The sequence below is a fragment of the Cuculus canorus genome, chromosome 5 (genome assembly GCF_017976375.1).
Source record: "Cuculus canorus isolate bCucCan1 chromosome 5, bCucCan1.pri, whole genome shotgun sequence".
Taxonomy (NCBI): Eukaryota; Metazoa; Chordata; class Aves; order Cuculiformes; family Cuculidae; genus Cuculus; species Cuculus canorus.
In genome coordinates this window covers 24,310,847-24,336,990 of record NC_071405.1, presented here as the reverse complement: position 1 = coordinate 24,336,990, position 26,144 = coordinate 24,310,847, and the positions used below count along the sequence as shown (strand labels likewise).

Genomic DNA, 26,144 nt, shown 5'->3' with positions numbered 1-26,144 from the left:
TGACTGCCAACTGAATATGAGCCAGCAGTGTGCCCAGGTGGCCAAGAAGGCCAATGGCATCTTGGCTTGTATCAGAAACGGCATGACCAGCAGGTCCAAGGAAGTTATTCCCCTGTGTACTTTGCACTGGTGAGACTGCACCTTGAATCCTGTGTTCAGTTCTCGGCTCCTCGCTACAAGAAGAATGTTGAGGCTCTGGAGCATGTCCAGAGAAGAGCAACGAAGCTGGTGAAGGGTCTGGAAAACAAATCTTATGGGGAGCAGCTGAGGGAACTGTGGTTGTTTAGCCTGGAGAAGAGGAGGCTGAGGGGAGACCTTATTGCTCTCTACAACTACCTAAGAGGAGGTTGTAGAGGGGGGGTGTGATGGCCTCTTCTCCCAAATGTCAGGGGATAGGACAAGGCGGAATGGCCTCAAGCTGCACCAGGGAAGGTTCAGGCTGGACATCAGAAAAAAAATTTTCACAGAAACGGTCATTGGGCACTGGCAGAGGCTGCCCAGGGAGGTGGTTGAGTCACCATCCCTGGAGGTATTTAAAAGACTGGTTGATGAGATGCTCAGGGGCATGGTTTAGTGGTTGGTAGGAATAGTTGGACTCGATGATCCTGGAGGTCTTTTCCAGCCTAGTGATTCTGTGATTCTATGATACTTACTTTTCCCAACCTTTGCCCTGTGCTGGGATGAGATGCTCTTAGTTACGGACTTATACCTGCATTTGCTATAAATAAAATTAGCCTGCTGTTGTTCATCCAGGACTGTTTCTAGAACCTCAGTACTTATCAAAACAAAGCCATTTTATTGGTTTAGTGACTAATTGGTGAAAAAGCATTTGTGTTCCTAATTCAAAGCACATAACCCTTTCTCTGTTAGTAGCATTTTCTTCCCAAGGTATATTTAAGAAAGTGAAGACCCACAGTTCCGTGGGGTATTTATCTCTCTAATAGCAGAGGTCTTTATTCACATCCAAATCCGATATCCCTCTCTAACCCAATGTTCCTTTCTGTGCCTCACTATGATACTCAGCCAGAGAACATTGTCAAAGGGGTCACTCAAACTGAAGACTAGAGCCATCGTGAGGATAATGTGTGGCCCCAGGCATACAATACAGTTGAAGAAATGTGCTCTTTTCTCACTGGAATAAATAAAAGTGTCCACACAATGGACTGCAGCAGTTTAATTTTAGGCAAAGACCTCTCAAGTGTTCAGCCTTTGGACAAAGCAACACTAGATGTCTCTGTTTAGGTTACTAATCCAGCAACTCAGTCATAGTTTATGCAGGGTCTCTGCCTTTCTAGCTGATATGTAAGGGGACTGCACTGCTAAAATCAGTTAAAATGTTTGACAATAATTTTAGAGCCTCAGATTTGAAAATTTTGGCCAAAGCTTCTCCGTAAAGCCGAGCCAGAGCCTTGCTGCCCCACTTTCACAAACACTGAAGTGGAGTAAATAATGATTTCCAAAGTGAAAACCCCAGGAGCGAACACCATACTCTACCTTCCCCTAGCTGCAGAGCAGGGTCCATGAGCTCCATCATATACTCCACATTCAGAAGGACTTCAGTCAAGTTGCTGCGGGCCAACACATACATGAGCACAGGGAGGAAATCATCTGCACCATACAGCTTCCCTGAGAAAAGAGAAACAAAATGGTCCCAATAAACTCACCACAGAGACTCATTCCTACACAACAGTGACAGCTTCTTACCCAGTATGTCCTTTGTAGACTTTAGCTTACATTATCAGAAGAGTTAAAGCTTAAATACACTAGCAAAGAAATAATGCTGAAAAAGGAAAAATTAGTTCACTTAAAGAATATGTAAACTTACTTGAAGCCCAAAATATGAGCTTGAAAATTTTTAGTGAGATGCATTTCTGCTATTCTTTATTAACTGGAGAAAGAGAAACTTACTTATGGACAAGGCAAGGGACAATCCTTGAAGAGTGCAAAGGCTGCCAGCTCAGCCCTCTGAATTAACATTTACATCAAGAACGCTATTCACATTTTATATAGTAGCAGCAAAGTTGCCAACAAGCATTAGAGGCATTTATTCTCTTAGGTTTGCTCTATGTTTGCTCATATGTAATCTCTAAAAGGTCTTTGGGTTCTCTGAGGACAAAAAAGCATGCATGTTAACAGTCATCATCATAAATAATTACTGTTTAAAATAGAATCCAAACTGAAGCTTCACCACATTAATATCTATGAATATAAAGATAACTTTTCTTATTTGAAAGATGCTTTCTCTTTCTCCCAACATGTAATAAATTCACCATGGACAATCTGTTATAACACATTGCTTAACAGGCCTACTTTCCCAACATTCAGCGTTGTCAATTCTTCTTAACCTAAGCCCAGACTGCTTTCATTCTGAATGTCCTCACTCAGACAGTAGGCAGTTTTCCTCACCTGAGCACTTGTATGTGTTGGTTTCATAAGGATGTGCGTTTCACTTGAGAACTGTCTGCCTCACCTCAAAGAATCAAAGCTATCCTTGATGTAGCTTGGGTGAAATTATGCCCTAGCCATTTTTGGCCCATAGTCCACATGCCCTTCCATGGTAGGGCATTAATTACTATTTGTCAAATGTTCCCACTGACTTATTTCAAATCTCTGCCGTGAGTCAGCTTTCCTTTTTTGTCATTCATAGCTGACGCAGATTCTCCACTGGCAAAGAAAGATATTCTTCTGAGGACTCAAACAAACATAAGCTTAGGCCCTGATTAAAAAAAGAAAAAAAGAAAAGTGTGGCTTTAAAATAAACCCAGTAATATGCCTAGTGAACAGAGAGTTGATCCAGTTAAAACAAAGTGTTGGAGGATTAGAGTCTGTCAGGACTGTAATTCAGTCTATTTCTAACAGAGCCCACACATGCTACAACATAGACAATTTATTTAATGAAAGCTGGATTAATGCTTTCAATTCTATTTGCTTTATTATGGCTGCCTTTAGTTAAATGACACAGCCTTAGGTATCCAACCCAAAAAGGACTGCATTGTTTCATTAATATCTGGATGGACATTTTATTTATCTGTTGTTGCCTTGGTTTATGTCTCTGCGAAAGCTTCAGCTCTGTAAAGGGTCCAATTCATTACTGCCACATATATTACCTTAATACAAGCAGCTTAGTATTACATTTATTTAATATTTTCTAGCAAACAAAGATGACACAACTGAGATATGGAAAGGTAGTAGAAGAACAGAGAAAAGCACAGAAAAAAGCCCTATTGTCCTTTTGACTGAGTAAATCAGATGCTAATAGAGCTGTTTCTGTATAAAATAATTGGAAAGGAAGATTAAGTACCAAAGAGTTTGCTAGGCTCATTTTTTTCCCATTCCCTTTAAGAAGTTTTTCTTTATGATGTAGCATTTACTGAGCAGTGGCATGGGTGCTTCTGATTTCCTGAAGGCCAAGGGGTTTCCAGGGCAACACTAGTAGTAGAATTTTCTCTTCCATACCACTTCTTTTTCATGACCAATCCATGTTGTGTCTGCTAGGGCATCCAAGAAAGTTGCTACTTCACAATATGAACTCCTATCCATTGGAAAAATAAATGTGTGTTTTTTAATCAAATCTCACCAAAAGAAATCACCAACCAGCCAGTGGACTGACCAACCGATGCAGACTGGAAACAGCAACTTGGAACTAAACAATTTTATGTTCCCAACCATTAACTTCCAGTGTCAACTGAAATGAAAGTTAGAGGACACTTTTCAAGAACTCCGACAGAATCTATTTCCTTTTTATTGGCTGGGGAGTGGTTGTATATACAAGCAGGCATCAAATCAATTATTTTTCATTGCTGTCTATCTGATTTCTATAAGCTGATTTATCTGCTTTTCCCAGCAGCCCTTGTTATAAACCCTTCTGAACTTTAAGGTTTTACAAAAATATTACTGGACTTCTAGCAGTTTATATGGCTTAAATATGAAAGTCTGATATACAGTTTCTTTTTGATTAATTAACTCTAACTCAGAGTAGGAATGTCTGACAGCAATAATGGAAGGAGTACTCATTCTCCATATACTGTATACTTATAACCTGCATAAATTACTAGACATCATCTTAATCTACTTGTAGGAATGTGAAGCCTGATTCTTCAATACCAATGTCTGTAGATAACACTGAAGTCAGCAGGAGCTGGAGGTGTCAACAAGAGAAAAGCAGAGACAGTCATCAAGAATCTAGCTCCAACTTCATGCATTGCCACAAACTTTATTTCCTAGGCCAGGTCAGGCATGATATACTGTGCTTATTCCTTGTACGCATTGCAACAGCTTCTCTCCACTGACTGCACATGAAGCCAAGACTGGATGCCCAAAGGGGCAGGACTTTTAGCCTCCCCTTGTTCTCTTGGTCTTGGATGTCTCAACAGGCACAGAGACTCACTTAGACATGTAAAACTGGTATGGACCAAGTATGGCCCTGAAATACCTTGTATCTCAGTCCATCCATGGGAATAACAGGTGCTGTCCACAATTCAAACATGACCAGAAGCAGGAGGCACAAAGATATAGGAAACAATGCTTGTGAATCAAGACACTTGAGAGGCTGGTGCTGCTTAGCATTCTGCAACCCACATGCTCTCTGCACCATGAAGGGCACCGGGACATTAACCAACGTCCATCCAGGACTGTAGCAGGGGTGGTCTCTGCAGGCTACTGGCTCCTCAGCTTCACTTTGAATCAAGACCAGAGCCAAGCTCCCAGACCTACATGTCTAGCTCCATCTGTGGGTTCTCACAGAGGGGTATTATGTTTGCAGCTGACGAGTTAAATTTAGCTCTGACCCTTCCAGTGGTCTCAGCAACACGAGGACTGAGCTTGCTTGTTCAAGGTGGTGGTGTCCTACTCCAGATATGACTTGCCTCCTTTATTTCCCCCTCTTCCCTGCAGGATCAGGAAACATCTATTTCATAAATATCTATAAGAAGCTTAAAATAAGCCTTCTCTTCTGCCACAAACTCATCCTATTACGTTTATAGGAAAGCAAATACAACATCAGCTCCTGGCTGGGATGCAGCGCTTGAATAGAAAGGTTATTAATTAAATACATGATTTATAGCAACTGGAATTCTGCCCAGGCCTCCATAAAGAAATTACAGCCTATTTTAACACATTCATGCCTTTCTTTTCCCTGCATGTGTATTCTGACAACCAGCACACAGTCATGATACTCTGTACCTTTCTCTAATATTTTACGAACAGTAGCATGATGTATAGCAAAATGTCTCCAGGAAATATGAATTTTAGCCTCAGTGTACAGCTGGGAAACATGAGGTACAGAAAGGTTAAGCGAGATTTGTTCACAATCATAAGAAAGGATTATGACCATCCTTTCACTCACTAGCATTTTGCTCTCTCTTGTCTGTCCCATACTTCAACAGCAAGGTTTGATTTGTGGTATAGTTGAATGAAGAGAGTTCATATATGCAGGCAGAATGGATCCATTTCAAAAACATACATTTTACAGATCAGAGGAATTCATTCCCCCTGATAAATATGATCTGGGTAATTCAAATGTAGAAATTGTGCTAGCCAGAAAAAAAAGGATATAATCTCTAGTCCATCAGCCTTCATTAATAGTAACCTCAACACAAATATTCTCTTCCCAAAGATAAAAATGTCTTGTGTACAGCTTTATTTTCCATCTTAGAAGTGAGATGTGATAATGAGCAGCGTGGTGGGATTGCTCTGACTTAGTTTTAGCAGCTTCTAGCATCCGTTCTACATTAGCTGCTGAAGTGTTTTAGGCCAGTTTCCTTTCCACCAGCTCAGCCATCCCAGTGAAGACAAAATATTTCATGTCCGTGCCTTTGTCAGCTGCAGAGCCACATAGGAGTGCATCAGGTTAACTAATATTTGGCTCTTCAATTCTGTAGGGGATGACAAACTTACTTGATTCTAAAAGCTAGAGAAGAGAAATATTTCAATGGAATGTATGTCCTATCCATCCTCTTTTTCCAAAAGTACACTACATATTAGCTATGCAAAATTATGCAATAGAAATTAATTCAGATGTTTTCAGTCAGTCACCTGGCCAGACCAAAAGCAGAGACTTTAATTCTGCTCCTATCATACAATAGACTTTTGACATTTTTTCTTAGTAAAGGTATTTCTGGAAGATAAATAATAAGCACTTTTTTTCCTACATAAGATTATAGTGCTTCTATATAAACCAGCTCTGTCACCAACTCTCCCTCTGGGTATTGAGGCATACCTTCCAAATGTAGGAGCAATCAGAGGGTTGGGACCTTACAACTCCCCATGAGTTCTGTCTCTCACTTTTTCTAGTGTACAGAGGAAAAAATGCCAGCCAGTTTGTGGGGAGTGGGGCAGGTTTCCAAACTCTTTTTTTTACTATTTTTTAAATTCATATTATTATTAGTGATTATCCCTTAGTATTTTTAGCAGGCAGTTTACATATTTTTAGGTTGTAGGTTACATTCTTGGAGTCATATGTTGCTGTTATTTGTTGCTGGAAAAGCTCAGTATGACACTGCAAAGCAATCATAATTGTCTCTTTGGGGCAGGATTTTTTGGGGCACAATAAGTGAAGGATTCATTTACTAATACCACTGCCTACACTGTACATGCGAACATCTGAACTAGTACCCGTAAACTCTTTTTACAGCCAGTGATGAACTAATCAATATCATTACTGGAGGCTGTCATGAGTCATCTCACCTTAAAATAGGCACCCACATCTAGCCAGATGAATCAACTGAACTCCATCGACTAAGTCCCCGTTGTCTATAATGAGAAGCTAGACAAGATACCCATTTGTGGCCACCTACATCTAGATGCAGCCATAGATGATGCCTACTTCAACATATTTTCTGTATCTTGTAGTTGTACTCAGAGGTCTGTTGGGAGAAAGGCATATTGGCAAAGGTTGTGAACTTGCCTTCCTGATTCGTTGTGATGAATCAGATCCACAAGTTCATTGCCTTTAACTTGAGGGAGAAATTTTAGTTTAAACCAGCTGAGGATCTAACTAATTCATTTCATAGCCTAAGTATCAGGGGGTTCAAGAACACGCAGTTTCTCAGGCAGATTTTGTCATGTAGCATGCATTGCAATTAAACCAGAGAACTCATTTTTCTTAAACTGGCCTAATACACACGGAGCCAGTCCAGGCTCTCTTCAAAGTTTCATGACTTTCAGCAGTACAAAGATGGGCACATATAGGCACAAATATTCCCAAGTAAGCCTATCCCCAGTTTGAAAGAAAACTTGCTACCTACTGGGATACCTTGGTCAAACCTACGCTGCTATAAATGGGTCTCAAAATGTTAAAAAACTTGTGTTTTAAAACATATGGTTCTAAAAATAAAAGAGTGCTTGATTTAATGGTATCTGCACTTTGCTTTGAGATATGAAACATATTCTCAGCTCAGCTCATCCCTATGGTCAGCCTAAAGTGAATAAAGTCCTGGCCTGAGCTGCCAAATTGCAAATTAAACCAGACAACATAAGTAGTTATCACGTTACCGAACACATAACTTTTCTGACAGAGGTAGACTGATTTTGGAACTGGAGCAGAGGGAATCATTAGTTTTGTGTTCTACCTGCTCTGATCTTGGAAGGAACTAATTCAGCAGCAAGTACAAGGAGCTAAAAGAAGAACAGACTATTGCACAGGAAGCTGAGCATGGCTTTTGCACTTCCTGTGTGAAGAGCACTGCACTGCCTCAGGGCTGGCTGAAAGCAAAAAGGGCCCTGGGCTGATGGGCAGAGACCAGGAGGAGAATGCCTACTGCCTGAAATCTGTTTTGAGCAGCCAGCAGCATGCTCTTCTGCACTCTACCAGCTGGGAATTCCCTGTCAGAAAAATATTTCAGTTTTCTCAGTGCTTCTCTTTGCTGGGTAGAAAATCAAAGTGATTCGGGGTCAGTTCATTCTCTTGAAGATGTTTCACACATTTCACTTCTGAGTTGGTCTTCAGACCATTTCTGCTCAATTTCTCCCTCAATCCACTATCTTTTGGGAATTAGACTGTAGCATCCTCATCCTCTTAACCTCTTTTTCTGGTCAGAATTCATTTCATTAATGCCAGGCCAGTTTCCTTCTGAATAGCCCCTGAAATGCATCACTGATTGTATATACTGGAGAGGGAATGGTATGCTGAAATCAGCTTCTGACCTACACCCTGCTTGCAATAAAACTCAACATGAGAAAACAGCTGAGCTGGCCAAAATTAAGCACTTAGGTTAGCACAGCAAACCACAATGAAATTTTCTGATTTCACGAATGCCAATGATTTAAAACATGTAGGGTTTTTTGAATTATTCCCCTGACTCCTAATTTCTGTTACATAAAATGACACTGTAACATTTCCTGCAGCAAAGAAATTCCAGCCCTGAGCTAACTGAGGTGTGAAAGACACTTAATGTACCACCAGCATGGGAAGCAGATCATGCCTCCTCTGTGGGTTTTAATGAGGCTTGCGAGCCTTTGATCTATACCAAATTTACTCTCAAACTTACACAACTGTTTTAACAAAGTTACGGCAAATTCCCCTGCATGTTTCCATAGCTTCTCATAATACTTGAAGACAGTCAGAGGTTCTATCCTCCCTGCAGCTTAGGCCCTGCCCTGACACGGCTTCTCGTTCTGCTGTTAATGTGTCTAGGTTGGTCATTGAACGTTGCTGCATGCTGTCCAAGGGGTGACCCTGAGGTGAGAATCAGAAGGGACACAACAATTCTTGTATGAATGCTCCAAGGCTCTTATCAGTACAAAATGAAGCAGAACAGCTAAGAGCACCTTTGGAGATTGTGAGTTCCTGAACAACTACAGGTTATTCCAAGATAATACCTGGCTTCTCTCCAAAGTTATGCATGGCTGGACATCAGCTCAGCAGTATATGAAGAAAGCTCTTAAGCTGGCAAGGCAGATTACTGGAGGAAGGGGCTTCCTGGGCTATCTGCAAAAGTGCAGCGTGTCTACAGACTAAGGGCTTGCCATGTGCATTAATGGTTGGCCTGGGGCCCAAGCTATATTTATACTGAGAGCACACACTTCCTTACAGTGAAGAAGCATAGTAGTAGCTTTTGGAATTTACTGAAGCATCAGGAATTAGTAACAAATGGTACTGGCATTCTGCATGTCCTCTTCAATTTAGGTGAAACTTTATAAAGGCCAAATCAAGAGAGTTTTCCCAAAGACCCATTCCTGGTATTTACCATTAAACTGCTACAGGCTGGCACAGAGCTCTGAGGATCTACGAAGAGCTGTGTGAAGATGTGTGAAAAAGGACATTACACATAAAACACACACTTACAGACATTTGTAATTTGGAGTTACAAAGCTTAAAGTTAGCCAGGTAACATCTCATACTGGTTATTAGTGCAGAGAAATTCACAGTCACTAACCTTAGTTACCACAGTAACTAACATTTTGAACACAGTCTGTGGACAGCTGATACTAAACACACCAACCATCACTGTTACCTCCAGTTTGAGTAGTTCCACATCAGCTGTATCATAAAACTTGTTTCTTTGACATGTGGAGAAGGACCAGAGAGGATACCATTTCAGTAGGAGTGCTATACCTGGGTTTCCCTGAGCCATGGAGTCATAGATGAGTTTGCAGGACTTCAGCAAGATGGCAATCTTCTTTTCTGGGGAGTAGGCCTTGTGCATGGTTGTGAACTTGTGAAGGATCTTTTCCAGCACAACGGTTTCAGGCACACTGGTCGTCACACCTAGGTCAGTGGTAGTTGTGTTCTGTATCACAAGTTGGTTCTCTTTTAGGTGCTGTAAAGATCCATCTTTGTTGTGGATTTCTTTTAAGTAAGAATCAATGGCTTCTTTTAAGGGTTTCAGAACACATTTGTACAAAGCTGTCTCAGCAATTGCTTCTGCATAGAGAAGGAAGAACACAGAAGTCCATGATAATAATCAACACAGTAGTACAGGTGCAAGTAAAACTCCTAAGAAGGTATCTAGTTGGTTATTCACATACCGCTGCATAGCTGCGAGCAGGAAACAGAAATTACATCCCAGAAAGTAGATGTTTCATTACCAACACCCTCCAGAAGTCCTGGATAGGCTTGAGATGAACATCAATGTGCTGTCTCTGCCAGTGGATCTATAGGAGAGCTCCTGCTACTAGCAGCCCCTGCTGTCTTTGCCTGACTCCCGGCTGACCAGCATGGCTCTATCAGGCAAGAGGAAAACCAACCCTGGTAAAAGATGAGGAATCTCACCTAACTATTCTTCTTTTCACAGCTCTGTCCTTACAGATGCCCAGGTGGGATTAATCTCCTGTCTATTCTGGCATCTCCCTCTGACCTGTTTGAGATATTCACTTTGGGATGATATTAATTGAACCTTCAAAGCACCTCTTTCTCTGCAGTGAATGAAAAGGGGTGGTAGCCACCAGCTCAGAGGCAGACAACAACATTTGGTTAGAAATTTCTCACCCTTACTGCTCAAGTGACTGGAATTTACTGATACTTAAGTCACCTCTTATGCCACTCATGGATGAGGAAATAGTTTGTGTGGGTTGGGCTTTTGCTTAATGTTTAGCAGAAGACAAAAAGAAGTATGAGAAACCACAAGAAAGTCTGTTGTCTGACTCCTAGAAACCAGAGGCAGAGCTAGAGGGTCTGCAAAGGATCCTCTTGGCGCCTCTGCACTGAGGCAAAAAGATCACTGGCAACAGAGTTCATCTGCTCAGTCAATGAGGAATGAACAGGGGGTAGTAACATTTATGTATACAAACTACAACTATTTTAAAGAATCCTAAGGCTCAGTCAACCTAAAACAGGATAAACTGAAATGATAATTCTTCCACGGTGGGAATTCCTGTGCTCCACAGGAGAAGACAGTCCTCCCTAGGCTCACTGGGCCGTAACATCTGGTTAAGGAACTGCCAGTGAACAGGGGACATCTAACCAGTGAACATCTAACCAGGGATTTCCTAAATAGCTCTGCATTAGTTCTCAGGTCCTCAAGAAACAGTTTTAAGTCAGACGAGCACGTGTGTGCATGTATGCACACCTTTTCTATCTGTACAGATTTGACTGAGATAAAGAAAATATCCTACAGGTCTCTGCATAGTCGCTCATGAATGTATATTAAACAAGCCAGTCCATTTCTTAACAACGAGGAAAGCAGTACATTACTTTCTCACAGAATACTGAATAAGAAGCAACAAAACAGCCAAAAGTATTATTTTTAGTTCCCAAAGGCAAGCTATGTCCGTGGTAAAGAGAGGTGAATACTGCGTTTTTGAGCCAGTAGTGGTTTTGCAACCCACAGCTCTTCTATGCCTCTGAGCCCTGAGAAGCACAGAGGTAGATCAAGTGATTCCTCCAACCTGTCACTCAAAATCATCATAGTTTTGTCCCTCCTTGTGAGACAGTGACTGATCCCTGATCTGGCTGATCCCTGATTTATGATGGGGTTTCCCCACTCATTGGCCTCCCATTTTTTAGAGCTGCTCCTCCAAGCACTGGTAACCACAGAGTAGATCTCAATTTGCACCCCTCGGCTTTTAGGAGACAGTTTATAATTCTGTAAAACAGAACCTGTGTCTGGATAATTCTGCCTCCCTCCTTACCTTCCCAAATTCTGCCCAAGGATGAATAAAGCACCATCACCTACCTAACTGTTCATCTGTGTAGGAGGCTGGGTCTATCAGAGATTTGAGCTCGGTGCTCTGCACTAAGTAACTCTTCAGCTGTGTCATCATCATTCGGATTTCTTGTAGCATCTCAGTACTGGAACTCTGCTTTGCCATCATCTCTAAACTGTACACTCGGTAGTCCTGCACCAGGTTGCCAAAGTATGAATCCTTGTCCTGTGCCAGTTCCACTATCTTTTTCTGCAGCTTCCTGTCACTAGACAAAAAGACTGTGAAGACATTGGACAGGCTTACAAAGGACAGCCTGTTCTTGGCCTTGCCCAAGATAACAGACTGTGTCTTTTTACCGGACGAGCTACTCAGCATCTCCAGGTCTTCTTCTGTGCTGCTGGTGGAGTAGGAGTCTGGCTCAGATGCTGATGTCTGAGCCATGGTGCTGCCTCCTGGGCCCTCCAGGGAGGAGTGTGAACCTTTCAGTTCAGCTGAGCCGATGGATTTGTGGCCATGTCCTGGTTCAGTCTTGGTGTGTGTGCAAGTAGAACCAACTGCCACTGTAGCTGAGCTGCTGTTGCACGAAGCCTGTGCCATGGCCATCTCTGCCACTGTTCTTTGCTTCAACTGGCAGGAGCTGGGGATCTTTGGCACCTGGGAAAGCCTCTTCCTTCTTGGTGGTGGGATAGGAGGTGACTTTCTTTTCTCAGCAACATTGCTTTGTATCTCATGCACATCCTCCTTCTTCTCTGCAGGTTCGGGCTTTGCCTCCTGAAACTGAGATACAGCCCATTTGGGAACCTCTCCGGGCATTTCTACAGCCTTTTTGCACAGCGATCTTTTATCTCTGCTCTCTGTACTTCTGTCTTGTTTTTCTTCTATCTGTTCCTCTTTCAGTGTTTCACAACTTTCAGGCTTACCCACACAGCTCTCTCCCGAGGTCCTCTCAGACAGCCGCCTCCGTGGGGGGACAGAGGGCTGGGAGCCCTTCTTGGGGCTCACTGCTAAGGGCTCATTGACCGAGTAGCTCTGCTTCCCTTCTTCGTCTTTATTGTCACCACCCTCAATATTCATTTCCTTGATGCTCTTTCCTAGTGGCTGAAGATGCAGCCCATTGTCTTCACAGGAAGTCATGGGATCCTGCAGGAGCTTCAGAGAAGATTTCTGAACCAGAGCACGAGAAGGTGGAGGTGGAGGGGGGCGTCGGGGAGACCTCCTCTCAGAGAGCGTGGTGGCTGTGGGGAGACCGGTACTCACAGCATGGCTTTTAGGAGGAGGTACATCTGGAGGAAAGGGATTACTGCACTCTTCTATAAAAATAGGATTCACGAACCACAGCCTGTCATTTCCTATTGACAGCTCAATTTCACATGAGCAGTGGTTTGTGCTACTTGCAAAACACTGAGTAGATCTTAAATTGTCTGCCTGGGCAGTGCTGAAAGCAGAGTCTTTTGCAGGGTGGGCTAACTCCTCTCCTCTTCTTCTGTGGTTTAAGGAGGAATCCCAGAATTCTGTCCAAGAAGATAAAAGAAAGAAAGAAAGAAAATAAGAATGAAAAAAAGGCTCTGAGAGAATTTTAGCATTAATGGTATGTAGAAGTCCTACTTTTTGTTAAAAGAAATAGTACACAAGGCTTCACACCTCTCAAAAAACGGTGTGAAGAAAGAGTTGCTTGTTTTATGTGCATGAGATGCTTCAAACTCAGGGATGAGCTCAGAAACTTCACCAGAAACCTTCTTCTTGCCAATTTTCACTCATCTAGTGAAAACTGCTAATGCTGTGCAGCTACACAGTGCAAGAAGGAAGGTACAAGGGACAAATACGGATGAATGGTGGAAAAAAACCAAAAAAAAAAGCGCGTCTATGGCTTGTTCAGAGATCACTGTCCTCCAAGTGCAAACAGCTGAGAACACCTGAGGTGAGGCTGTGGAGACCCCAGGTGAGGGCTGTCTCCCTCTTGCTGACCATGGGAAGGTGCAGGACTGAGATGCGGTCTGGGTCCGACATGCATCGGGAAGACAAAAGACATCAGATGAAGATGACTCCACTCAGCAACAAGATCATGTGGCAGTCTGTTAAACACAGAGGTCTGATCCTGCTTTGCCACACAACCAATCTGGAAACATATGATTTTAAAAACCTTCCGCAGATTAAAATTACTTATAAGATCTATAGCTCTGGATGATCATTATCCATAGCCATGACCACTCTGTTTTGCATCTTGTCTTGAGACTGCCTTCCTACAGGTGTAAGAGAAGGAAGATGGTGCAAAAGACTGCATACACAGGAAGGTTGTGTACTGAAAGACTAAAGAATAGTTAAGTATTCCAGAGCCAACCCCTGTGACTGCAAAAGGGAAGATAGTTTTTCAGATGCAAGTAGTCATTTCTATATATCACAAGCCTCTTATTAGAATTTGGGTAACTTGTTTAAAAAACAAAACAAAACAAAACAACAAAGTGTTCATTCATCTTTTGAATAGATTCGGTATCATGTTTAATCTTTTTCCTTTCCCCTAGAGGTGAGTTCTCAAACCTGCTTGCTTTATCAGACTGATTGCTTTCAACCACTCAGATGCTGATCCAAGATCCACTACTGGAACTGTCAGGAAACAGAGGCTCCTGCAAACTCTGTGTGTTCTGATGAAGGAAAAGGTTAGAAACCTCTGAGGGTATTTACTGTGTGGAGACTGCATAGGTTTAGTTAAAAAGAGAAGATGGGCAGTCGTGGAAACACAGGGATGCAGATAACTGAACAACCCTTTCAGCATGCTTGGTCCCTGGGCTCATAGCTGACACTGATCGCACACTCCTCTGGGAGGACCTCAGGTGCTCTCACATGGCTCCTGCATCCCACCCTGTGCTTGGTATCAAGTTTGTCTTGCTACAAAAACATCACATGCCAGGCCCAAGAGGGGACAGATGGAGCTGCAAAAGTGTGCAATGACGCTCAGTGTTGAGCACATGGTACAGCTCTCAGGGTGGCACCTTCAGGTGTGCCTTGCCAGTTCTCCTGTCAGCTGCACCAGTGTAGCCCCCAGCCCATCATGGGGAAAGGGACACAGAGCTGAGCTGGCCAGAGCCATGGGCAGGGTTTACCTGTGCCTCTTCCTAAAAATCAGCACCCCAGAAAAGCTCAAAGGGACTCCTAGCTGGAAAGGTCATAGCTGAACTCAAACCAGTGTAAAGAAACTCTTCAACTAAAGCCAACACAGAACTCAGGGTTGAAACACATTCAGATGAAATCTCTTTCTTGCCCATTACATCCCCAAAGACAGACCACTTCTTCCCGTTTTCTTCCTTGGTGCAGCTGTCACTTTTGATGACTTCCTGCTTGCAGCCAGGTCCACACCGCTGCTAGAAAAGCCATCTCCTTTCTGCCGCTGCCATGACCTGCCCTCTGCTGGACTCTGTCTTTCCCCCTCCGTGCCCTGAGCCCATTGCTTGCCTCAAGCCCCTCTGCCAGCAATACAGTACCCAGGGCCATAGCCATCTGCCCCAGGTACAGAGACTGCTCCCTTCCCTCCAGCAGATGCAAGTGCCACAGGCTTGCCGCAGGGCAGGGCGAGCAGCTTGACCCCTCACTGTCCCTCTGTTACCTCTAACCAAGCATTTGTATAACATAGCCACAGAGTAAGTCATGCACAGGTGAACTAAGACTGTCCATTCCCATCTGCATAAAATTGCTGATTTAGCCTCTCGCAGCCCAAGCTAGTGTCCATGGCTAATTTGACTTCATAAGCACATCACCATGTTTTCTAAGGGAGGCTGAGGTTAGAACAGCTTTATTTTCCAATTTTCTACCATAAGAGGAGGGAGAAGAGAGGAGCTTAAAAGAAAAGTGTTGCCAGCAACACTCGTGGCAACAGAATTCAGGAATAGCACATAATAGCATCACACTGACAACCCCTTCATGTCTGAGACAGTCGGGCGTAAGATCTCCTTTAAATGTTCCAACTCCACTGGGCATCAGGAAATGCAGGATGGTGGAAGTTGTATGTTGAAATCAGAATATAATGCTGTGGAGTCTCCTAGGCTAAGGAAATGGTGAGTAAGCCACTCTACAGAAGGGAAGGTGGTTATTTTTCTCAGTAGTGGTCAGCATAAGACACTGTAATGAAAATGTAATGCTTTGCTCAGACTGTGAAGGACTAGATGAGGTGATCCTACCAAGCGTTACACAGCTGCTTCAGAGAAGGTGTTTCCCAGCCACACTGTCTCATACAGAATCACAGAATCACCAGGTTGGAAAGGACCCACTGGATCATTGAGTCCAACCATTCCTAACACTCCCTAAACCATGTCCCTAAGCACTTCATCCACTCGTTCCTTGAACACCTCCAGGGAAGGCGACTCGACCACCTCCCTGGGCAGCCTGTTCCAGTGCCCGATGACTCTTTCTGGGAAGAATTTTTTTCTGATATCCAACCTGAACCTCCCCTGGCGGAGCTTCAGGCCATTCCCTCTTGTCCTGTCCCCTGTCACTTGGGAGAAGAGGCCAGCTCCCTCCTCTCCACAACCTCCTTTTAGGTAGTTGTAGAGAGTAATTAAGGTCTCCCCTCAGCCTCCTCTTCTCCAGGCTAAACAACCCCAGCTCTCTCAGCCGCTCCTCGTAAGACTTGTTCTCCAGCCCCTTCACCAGCTTCGTTGCTCTTCTCTGGACACGCTCCAGAGCCTCAACATCCTTCTTGTGGTGAAGGGCCCAGAACTGAACACAGTATTCGAGGTGCGATCTCACCAGTGCTGAGTACAGAGGAAGAATCACCTCCCTGGACCTGCTGGTGACCCCATTTCTGATACAAGCCAAGATGCCACTGGCCTTCTTGGCCACCTGGGCACACTGCTGGCTCATGTTCAGTTGGCTGTCAACCAACACCCCCAGGTCCTTCTCTTCCGTGCAGCTCTCCAGCCACTCTTCCCCCAGTCTGTAGCACTGCATAGGGTTGTTGTGCCCCAAGTGCAGGACCCGGCATTTGGTCTTGTTAAACCTCATGCCACTGGTCTCGGCCCAGCAGTCCAGCCTGTTCAGATCCCTTTGCAGAGCCTCCCTACCCTCCAGCAGATCCACACTTCCTCCCAGCTTAGTGTCATCTGCAAACTTGCTGAGGGTGCACTCAATGCCTTCATCCAGGTCACTGATAAAGACATTGAACAGAGCTGGACCCAGTACTGAGCCCTGAGGAACGCCACTTGTAACTGGCCTCCAGCTGGAGTTAACTCCATTGACCATCACTCTCTGGGCCCGGCCATCCAACCAGTTTTCAACCCAGGAGAGTGTGCGCCTGTCCAGGCCAGAGGCAGACAGTTTCTGAAGCAGAATGCTGTGGGAAACTGTGTCAAAGGCTTTACTGAAGTCCAAAGGAAAGGTCATTTCAGGAAAGGTAATTTCATTGTCTCCCATTGCCATCCTGGCTCTTCCCTTAGCTTACACTCTGGGAAGTGATAATTAAACAGTTCTTTGAGACTTTGGCACAACTGTGATACTATGTGCTCTTTGTGCAGTGCAATCATGCTAATTTTGCTGCTAAGACACCTTCTATACCAGTGAGGTCAGGATGAGAGGGCCTGCAGTCCATCCTCTGACAATATACATAACAGCAAGATACTTTGCAAAACTATCCAGCTTGTAGGTAGACATCTTACTTCTACCCCCTTAAAAAACATATCACTTTGAAATAAATAAATAAAAAACAACATACAAGAATTTCAAACAATGTTAGTTTTCCTCTGGGAGTACCACATCAGGCAGCACTTATTGTGTATCCATTTGTACCCATGACGTTTTGTTCCAAGAAGCAGTAAATAGCATTACTAATGTAATGTTTGACTTTACTGAGACAGCATGGCACTTCAAGAAGCAAAGATCATTTCCCATTTAGACATTAGAAGATCTTCTTCTGTTGTGAGAAACTTTCCTGGCATACAGAGCACTGTGACAAGCAAACCTCTAAGCATCACCACTTTTATGACCACCACTGTGAGAAGGCTCAGAGGAGACCTTACAGCAACCTTCCAGTACCTGAAGGAGCTACAAGAAAGCTGGGAAGGGACTGTTTACAAAGGCTTGTAGTGACAGAACTAGGGGCAATAGGTATAAACTGGAGAGGGGCAGATTTGGACTAGACATAAGAAAGAATTTCTTCACTGTGAGAGTGGTGAGGCACTGGCACAGGTTGCCCAGGAAAGCTGTGGCTGCCCCATCCCTGGAGGTGTTCAAGGCCAGGTTGGATGGGGCCTTGGGCAGCCTGGTCAGTGGGAGGTGTCCCTGCCCATGGCAGAGGGGTTGGAACTGGATGATCTTTAAGGTACTTCCAACCCAAACTATTCTATAATTCTATGACTCTATGATTGTACAGGAGAGAAGAAGACTACAACCAACATTGCTTTCATGCTTATGCTTTTGTTAATCTTTCTTTTGGAGAAGTTGCTGGAGACTGTTGCCTGAGTCAGGATGCCCTCTGCCAGCTCAAATTAAACCAGAGGAGAATCATGATACACTTCTTACATTTCAATCCAAATGTTTGCACTTGCTATGATAAAATTAACAATAAGTTTGCAACTTGTTATCTCAAGTTGGAAAGTACCTTTCTTTAAGCAATATAGGACACCCATAATCAAGGATGCTTTGACAAATTGAAACATACTCAAAATAGAGGATGTTGAAATTGTTTGAGGCAAATCTCATGGTCAAATTCAACGATGCTGCCTGAACCGAAAGTAGTGGGGTTTGCCCACGCCTTCTGGAAGGTATAATGCAGAAGATCCAAAAATAGTTCCCCAAAGCCCCAGGGTGCTTAAGTGAGTATCTCTAAGTGAGCTAACTTTTCAGCTTTCACCATTGTTTGGCTGTTTCCAGCAGCTAAGGGAAAACTGAAAAGCAAAGTAGCATGAGGGTGGCTAAGTGTAACAGCTGTCGCAAATGCAGTGTTTTAAAAGGGAAGCAATAAGAGACTCCTTTAGTTAACAGAACTGCATTTCCCAGCTCTGTAACTTTATACATTTGATCTAAAATTTGCTCGTTTAGCACTATCACTGAAAATAACATTCCTTTTTGTATCTGACCAGCATGGGGTGAGAGACTATGCTGGGACACTACAGATTTCTCCATCAACTAGAAATCCTGCTAGAGGAAGCAGAAATATCAAAATTCAAAAGTATGACACTTCATCAGCGTTATCCCCACACATTAGAGGGGTAAATTGAAAAGGTGTTTTCGTCTTTTCATATACCTCTGATGCCGACTACTTCCAATGTGTGTAAGCTATCCTGAGAGGCTATGATGTGCTTCAGCTGTTGAAAGCCTCAGCTTATACAGTGAGACTCTAGGTTTCATGTCTTCCACAGAAGTCCAAGTGGAAGTTTATATCCAAAGGGGCAAGTAGCTTTTTTTTCAGTGTGCTTCTGTAAACATAAAAATCAGAAACATTCTCACTTTCGTATTCAGTTCTCCTCAGCTGTTCTGAATATAATAGCTCATCTGTCTTCCAGTTGTATTACGTCTGTATGAGGCATCATGGTTCTCACAACTCTGGCTGCTTTAAAGGACTTACCTATCCCCAGACTAGAAATAATTTCAAGATCTTGAAAGCTACTGGCTTCTAATATTGCTTGTGGCAGCTTTAGGGTGAAAGGCAGCAAATCCCTGTAAAAAGAAACAGAGTGTAAAACCAACAAAAGAAAAAACCTCAGAATTGCAAGGAACTCTAGATTTTACTGTTGGGTTTAGTGACTGAATTGGCTCAGAATTTCAGCCCTATTATGCAAAGTCCTGGTTGTTGTCAAAGAAAGATCTCATGGCCACTAAGGCATTATGGGCATTTCACTGGCCTCAGATACTCTAACTTCACAAGCAATCACCAGCTCCTGTGGCTATGTTTCATGCTGTGCCGCTGGCTAAAACACTTGCCTTCCTCCTCTCAAAACTGAAACAACTCTCACCTCAGGAAAGACCACAAGGCTGGAAAAACCTTTCCATGGAAACTGAGGTGTTGCAAATTATAATTATTATAATCAGAAAAGTCATTCTTTTTCACGTGGAGGGGATTTGCAGTCCTTTTTCTTCCTGTTTAACCCTCTCTCCCCACCCTGCTTCCTCTACTAAAAATCAGTGAGGCACGGGGACTTGGCAAGACACAGTGGATTTAGGGAATGAAGATCCCTCCTGGGGAAAAGCAGCTGCTGGATGAAGTAACAGACAGTGACATAGTGCTGCCTGATACTGAGAAAACACATCTATCCCTCTACTTCCTGGTCTCAGACTTCCGATGTCTTGGTTTCTGGAAAGCTGCTGTATTTTTACTGAAAAAAAGAAGATGCAGTTTCTCAGAGGATGTTAGTTGGTTTTCACTGAAACACACCCTAAGACTCGAACAATTTAATGGAGCTCTTGGGCTTTGGCAAATTGTTCAGGTTTTCCTCTTACACAATGACAATTTGCTAAGCCTGTTCCTACCTCAATTCCCATTCTAGCAAAGACTGGAAAAGTCAGTAATAATAGTCCCTAAAAGGTCGCTAGGAATGGTGCAAGGTTGTTTTACACATTACAAATTTAACAAAATGTTCTGCAAGCTGCAGATTATTTTAGAAATAGCTTTCCATGTAAGTGGGTCTTTGCTACACAAACACACCCTCAAAATGTAAGTGACTGCAGACCTGGGGAGGACCGATTTGTTGACAAAGGAATGCAGGGGCGCTATTTTTGCTCTTATTAACAGAGACATATTTTACTGATGTGTTGTGTACTCCACGGGTCCTCTGTTCACCACTGGGCACTCTTTTGTCAGATCGTTTGACATAAACTGATGTTATCCCAGGGTTATTTTTTTTTATGGCAAATATCAGGTTTAAAAGAGGAAGAAGGCATCCATGGACCTTCTGCTTTCTTGTTTGTTATTGTTAAATGTATGAGTAGTTCTCTTATTTTTTTTTTTTATTTTTTCTTGGAAGAAAAATAAATCTAAAATCAGGAAACATAAAGACATTAACCTAATAGAAAAAAATCTTATTTTGTTCATGGTGCAGCAGCTTGCAGACAAGACACTGACAAGACACCTGTTAGGTGCAGGTGTTATTTTTGTGATCTAAGGTAATCTAGTCAGGCCAAACTTTCTTTTGAGAAGAGCCCATCAGCCCCGATTAGCTATTTCCAGATGATTATTTACTACTGTCCTGAGAAAAGGTCTTTCCACTCACCATCACAGAGAGCTCCTAGTAGCTGCTAGCAAATGGTAGGTCAGTGCCTAAACAGCCTTTTTACTACCTGCTTCTCTCAGAAAATTATTCCCTATTTACCTTGTCTTTTGGCAGTGGCCTGAGAAATCACATGAAGCATCTGAACGTGTATTTGACAGTCAGAAGTAACATCTGTAACAGGATCTAACAGAAAAGCTTTTCTTTCTTTCTGAGACTCTTTCTCGAGTCATGATCCTTTCTGCAGGAAAGGAGAAGTGAGCAGATTTTCCCTTCCGCCAGCCATTTGACTAGAAACGCCCATTTCTTGTTTGCATGTGGGCTCTTCTTTGCTCTTTTAGTAGGACAAATCTTTATATGGGGTCAGAGACTAATTTATGCTCATCCTACAGGTTGTACACACATTTAGATGGTCAAATGTCTTTTCATTGGTGGGAGTGAGATAGAATGTGGTCCCTTGTATGTGTTAGGGGGTGGTGGTATGTATTCTCACTCTGCTAGCTGCACAGACCACTCCATTGCTGCTTTGCACAACCTTTTTAATGCACTTGAAAAATCACCTTCTCTCCCTTATTTTGGCTGTTATTTGATCCAGTGGAACACAGCCTTTGTAGAGAGAATTTCCATTGTATAGAGGCAGCCATCCACGGTACCAAGGCAGCCCCTTTGGCCTACCTGAAACTGCTATAATTGGGAAAGAAACTCCCATATCATTTCAAGAAGGGGACTGATAACTGGTCATCTCCATCAGGGACACTGGGGAAAGAATATCCATTGTTGCAACACAGCAATTCAGAGCACTTGGGCACTCCTCCAGTGTTCTTGGGGTCCTGTGCGCCTGGGAAGAGACCCCGTCCTCGCCTGAGAAAGAGGCTGACCATCAGTCATGCCTCCGTGAATGTCTGATACCTGGATTGTGACCCAGGTGATATGATTTGATGCAATTAGTGGAAAGTCCATCTTCCAAGTGCAGGCAAAGTGAATATTAGAACATCAAAAGGAATATTTAAATATCTGTTGAAAGTCAACTATCTTGAGACCCTATGAGTACGCGGTTATATAGAAGGTCCTTTGAGCTCTTCTAAATCACAGCAGACTGGGACCAGTAACCTCCCTTCGAGTTGGAATGCCTGTCATGTGTAGTGCGGGATCTCATTTGCAAACATAGCAAATGAAAATGCTTTAGGCAAGGTCATCCTTCCTTGAGATCTGACCATCACCTATTGGGCGTGCTGGTACAGAGAATGTGAGTATCCCATTCTCTCAAAGACTCTTTCAGTTTCCTTGAGATCCGACCATCACCTGTTGGGAATGCTGGTGCATTATATGTGAGTACTCTCTCCGACTTTGGGAGGGAAATTTTCAGGCTAATCTGTATGTGTTATGACTCGTACTTCTCTTATACTTAAATACTGATTTATCTTTCCATGCATACATATCTCTATATCTCTGAGCTTGCATACCTACTTATTACATCCGGTAGTAGATAACAGTGGATATTTTCAAATTTGATTAAGTCAGTAATTAATTTGATTATAACACATGCATTTAAAAATATTTTAATTACTTTGTTAATCAACCGATAATTAAATGTTAATACCAATTTTGCCATCTTACCCTAATAAGTTCTAAATTGCTGATAAGCCAAAGTTTTGCAAATTCTTATCTGTGACAGAGGGTAGGAGTCCTGGCTGAGCAGCGTTGATCTCAGCTGGCTGCAGAAGCAGCCCTAAAATTAGTGTGAATATAACTGGCTGGGTAAGCTGCAGCATGCTCTACCATACCATAGATAGACCATTCCTACTATGTGACTTAACTAAGTCACTAATGTGACTACCTTGTAAACATATCCTGAATCTGCTTTTTCCTCTTAAATGGAAATAACTACTTCAAGAGTCATCTGAGTTTTTACAGAGGAGGTCAAAAGTTTATATCCAACTCAAACCCAGGCCTGCTGCTACAGGAATGGGGTAAGTAGGTTGTGGAGGTATCACTGTGCTTGGCACAAACACACAAATTAGAGGAGGCTGCAGAAACATAGGTTTAATTACACAGAGGGACTCATCGGCTGCCAATCAAGCCTTGCTCTAATGAAAATGACCTTACAGGTCTTTTCCATCTCTGTACCCATTTCACTAGGTATTTCTCTGCTGAGCAAACAACTAAGGTCTGTTCTTTACCGCTTTATTTTATTTTCAAATTTTGGCTAAAGAAAGAACTTGTTTCAAGACTACTGTCCCTGATAAATTCCCTGTAAGTGACTAAGTTCTGTGAGACTTCTGCAGACAACAGGCCGTTAACAGGTTTGCTAAGTCACTGCCAGCAGAGTGTGGATGCTTAAAGCTGTTTTTAATCAGAGGTATCTCTGCACTGCTATCCCCAGTCCTATGCAGCTCTACAGACCTTCCTCAGACAAAGCTTCAAGTCTTAGGGAGAGCTGTGGTAATGGTGTGCCTGGCTGGAAAGTGGGTGATCTGGCCCCATCATAGAGAGTAGCATCTGAAATACCTCCTGATCTGGCAGGTTAGAGGAAACCAAAGGAAGCAGCTGGGGCTGTGCTTTAACTGTATACTGGGTAAAGGCAGTCTAGAGGGGAGAGTGAAGTGACTCCCCAATGAAAGCAATGAATCCAACTCACCTACTGACACAGTAGAAGGCAATCAGTTTGAAGACGTCCTCAAATACAAGGACAGATCCTTCCAGGTACAGAACTGATGAAAAACAAATGAGAAAAATAGTCAGCAACTCTTTTCTCTGAGCTATACAGTGAAGAAAGCTCATGGATTTGATGCGTACATCTTGTATTTTGTGATTGTCCAGTATTTGCATAGACTAGTACAAAGAATCAGAAAGAAGTGACTTCAGGTGGCCAAATGCAATGGGATTCCTCAGGGAAACAACAGAGAAGAAATGTCTCAGCCTGGCTTTGTGAATGGTTAGCTCAAGATATCAGAGTGTTCTGACAGTAATAGAAACAACAGAAAGAAAAAACCCAGGTCAAAGCCTAAGGTTTCATTACAAGCCCATCTATCTCTATGGACATGCAGATCCACGATACATATGGGGCTGACCTTGTGACTCTCCCTGTTGGAATCTGGTTTGGTCTGGATAGATAAAGTGCTTTGAAGCACAAAAACAAAAAAAGAGAAATTACTGTTTCATCACTCTGTGTGTGGGCTCTGACTGGGTCACACAACAAATGTGAGCACAGCCTATTTGTATCACCCCTGTCTTCTCTCTCCCATTGTGTTGTACAGCAGTAGCACTTTCCTTTAAGTGGCAAAATACAATCTACTCCACATTGCACAGCTCTTCAAGATGACCTCCTTTATAACAGCATGCTATGGCATTGTGTAGCCCAAATCTCACATGTTATTATAGAGCTTTTGGCTGCTGAGCTAGAAAAAATTCACTGGCTGGTGGAGAGAATTTCACATTGATCGATAACCCAAGGCAGAGACGGAGATGGATCTGCAGGAGAGAATTGTCTGTCTCTGTTTCAGCTTTATTGTCTCACAAATTGTCTGTGCCCATATGTATACAACACAACATCAGAGAGATTGACAGGCTTAAGGGTTTCTATGGTGGTTTCTCAAATATGCCTGCTTACTGATGGTGAAGAACTGCAGCCCCAGAGCTGCACCATGCCTGCCACAGGAGCAAGCTAGGAGTTCTTAGGAAGCAGCACCAGCTCACATCCACATAGCTGTGCCCACAGCCACTCTGCATCTTCCTTCACTCTGCATCTTCCTTCACTCTGTTTTCTAGGCCACAGCTAATGTGATTCATCTTACTCTGTCTTCCACGATTCACAGCACTGTGAAATGTCTTCAGCTCCTCGCCCTGCCTATCCGGGTATTAGTTTCCCTACTAAACAGGGTCTCCAGCACCTGTGGGAGGGAGACATCTGCTTGTCTCTTCTCTCCTATGGCTCCACACTGGTTCTTATTCCCCAGCCTTCCCACTGGAAGAAAATGCTCATAATTCTCTCTCATTCAGCTTCACTGTTCATTCCCCAAACAAGGCGCTTCCTCCTTTTACTTCTCCCTTTGTCCTAGCCCAGGCCCTGCAAGTTGCTATTTTGGGTTGGATATACCAAAGTATATATTTTTTAAAGAGCCAAAGGCTGTGTAATTCTGAGAAGTCATTCTTAACATAAATTTGTGTTGGATCAGCATGAACACATCAACCTCAATGTGCACACTGATACCAGACTGCAATGTGGAATTTAAAACATACTTTAAGAAAAACAGTCTCTGTCCCTTTTCTCCCACAAGTGCAAAAATAAATGTTCATCAAGTTTCTTCTTTTTCCTAAATAAGAATCATGTTTCAGTCAAGTACTTTCATTAAACATCTACCATGAACAGTTTCTATCATTTGAAATCCATCTGCTTTGCAGCTCTGATGCAGAAAACAAAAATAAAGACAAAACTCAGTGCTGTTCCAGAGAATTAACCAAAACCCAAGAGTCTGAACTCATTTGAATCTCCGGCAATTGCATAAAGCCCTTTGTGTGGACAATGGTTTTAAGGACTTCGGCATCCCGCGTTGCAGGTGTACATAAGAGGGGAGGCTGCACCTGTACATGTTTACAGACATGAGTAAATTGCTTGGATTGGGACTAATGTTTGTTCCCGTACCAGGAAGCTCTGCCACTAGCAGCCTAAATTTTAGATCAAGCTCCTCAGTGTCAGGAGCATGCACAAAGAAGTGCCTTGTCATCAAAAAGCTACTCCACCTCGATGGAGTGAAATAGCATAAAACACCACAAACCATCAGGAATTATATAGCTAAAACAGTCCCTGTACAAAAGCTGGTGCTTAAGGACAAGAGTTTTCAGCAGATGATATACAGAAACTTGACTATCCCTCATTTGCTCTGAGAGGTCATGGAAGGTAACAAAATGAAATACATTTGTCAGCAGGCAGGAATTCATCATACAGAGACTCACAGCTCTACTGGGACACTTTTGGGTGGTCTGCAAACAAGTAAGAACAGAAAAACACTGATTTAGATGGATCATTACTCAAGGCATAAGCACCATCAGGACCAATACTCTGCCCAAAATTTATTTTCAACAGTGAGAGTGTCAACCAGCCTGCATAAGGTTACAACAGCCCCTTGGACAAGCTCCCAGCCCAGTATCCATGGGGAAAGCCCTACTGTCTCCTGGAGGGAAGGGCTTCCTTGTGAAACTGTAATATTTTTCCCTTAACCATTTTTCATCCAGACACGTGCTGATCACCAGCAGGCTTCACCAATAAGCAGTGCTGTGGGGTGGCAGATGATGGTTTTGGTATAGGAACATCACTGTGGGAATGGTTAGTATCTGTTTGTGGAGACCATTATCTGGGTCCTGCTGTAAGTTTCT

General features: G+C 43.1%; 1 protein-coding gene across 2 annotated transcripts in view; it reads right to left on the bottom strand.

The window, feature by feature from the left end:
• The window catches only part of RIN3 (Ras and Rab interactor 3), a 71,966-nt gene that overhangs the window by 6,953 nt on the left and 38,869 nt on the right, over positions 1-26,144 (bottom strand). For both annotated transcript variants that reach the window (XM_009561601.2, XM_054067235.1), the window contains 5 exons: positions 23,410-23,482; positions 19,133-19,224; positions 11,613-13,094; positions 9,554-9,862; positions 1,495-1,626 (listed from right to left, as the gene is read on the bottom strand). In XM_009561601.2, the coding sequence (XP_009559896.2) occupies positions 1,495-1,626; positions 9,554-9,862; positions 11,613-13,094; positions 19,133-19,224; positions 23,410-23,482 (2,088 nt within the window). The remainder of the gene's footprint in view (positions 1-1,494; positions 1,627-9,553; positions 9,863-11,612; positions 13,095-19,132; positions 19,225-23,409; positions 23,483-26,144) is intronic.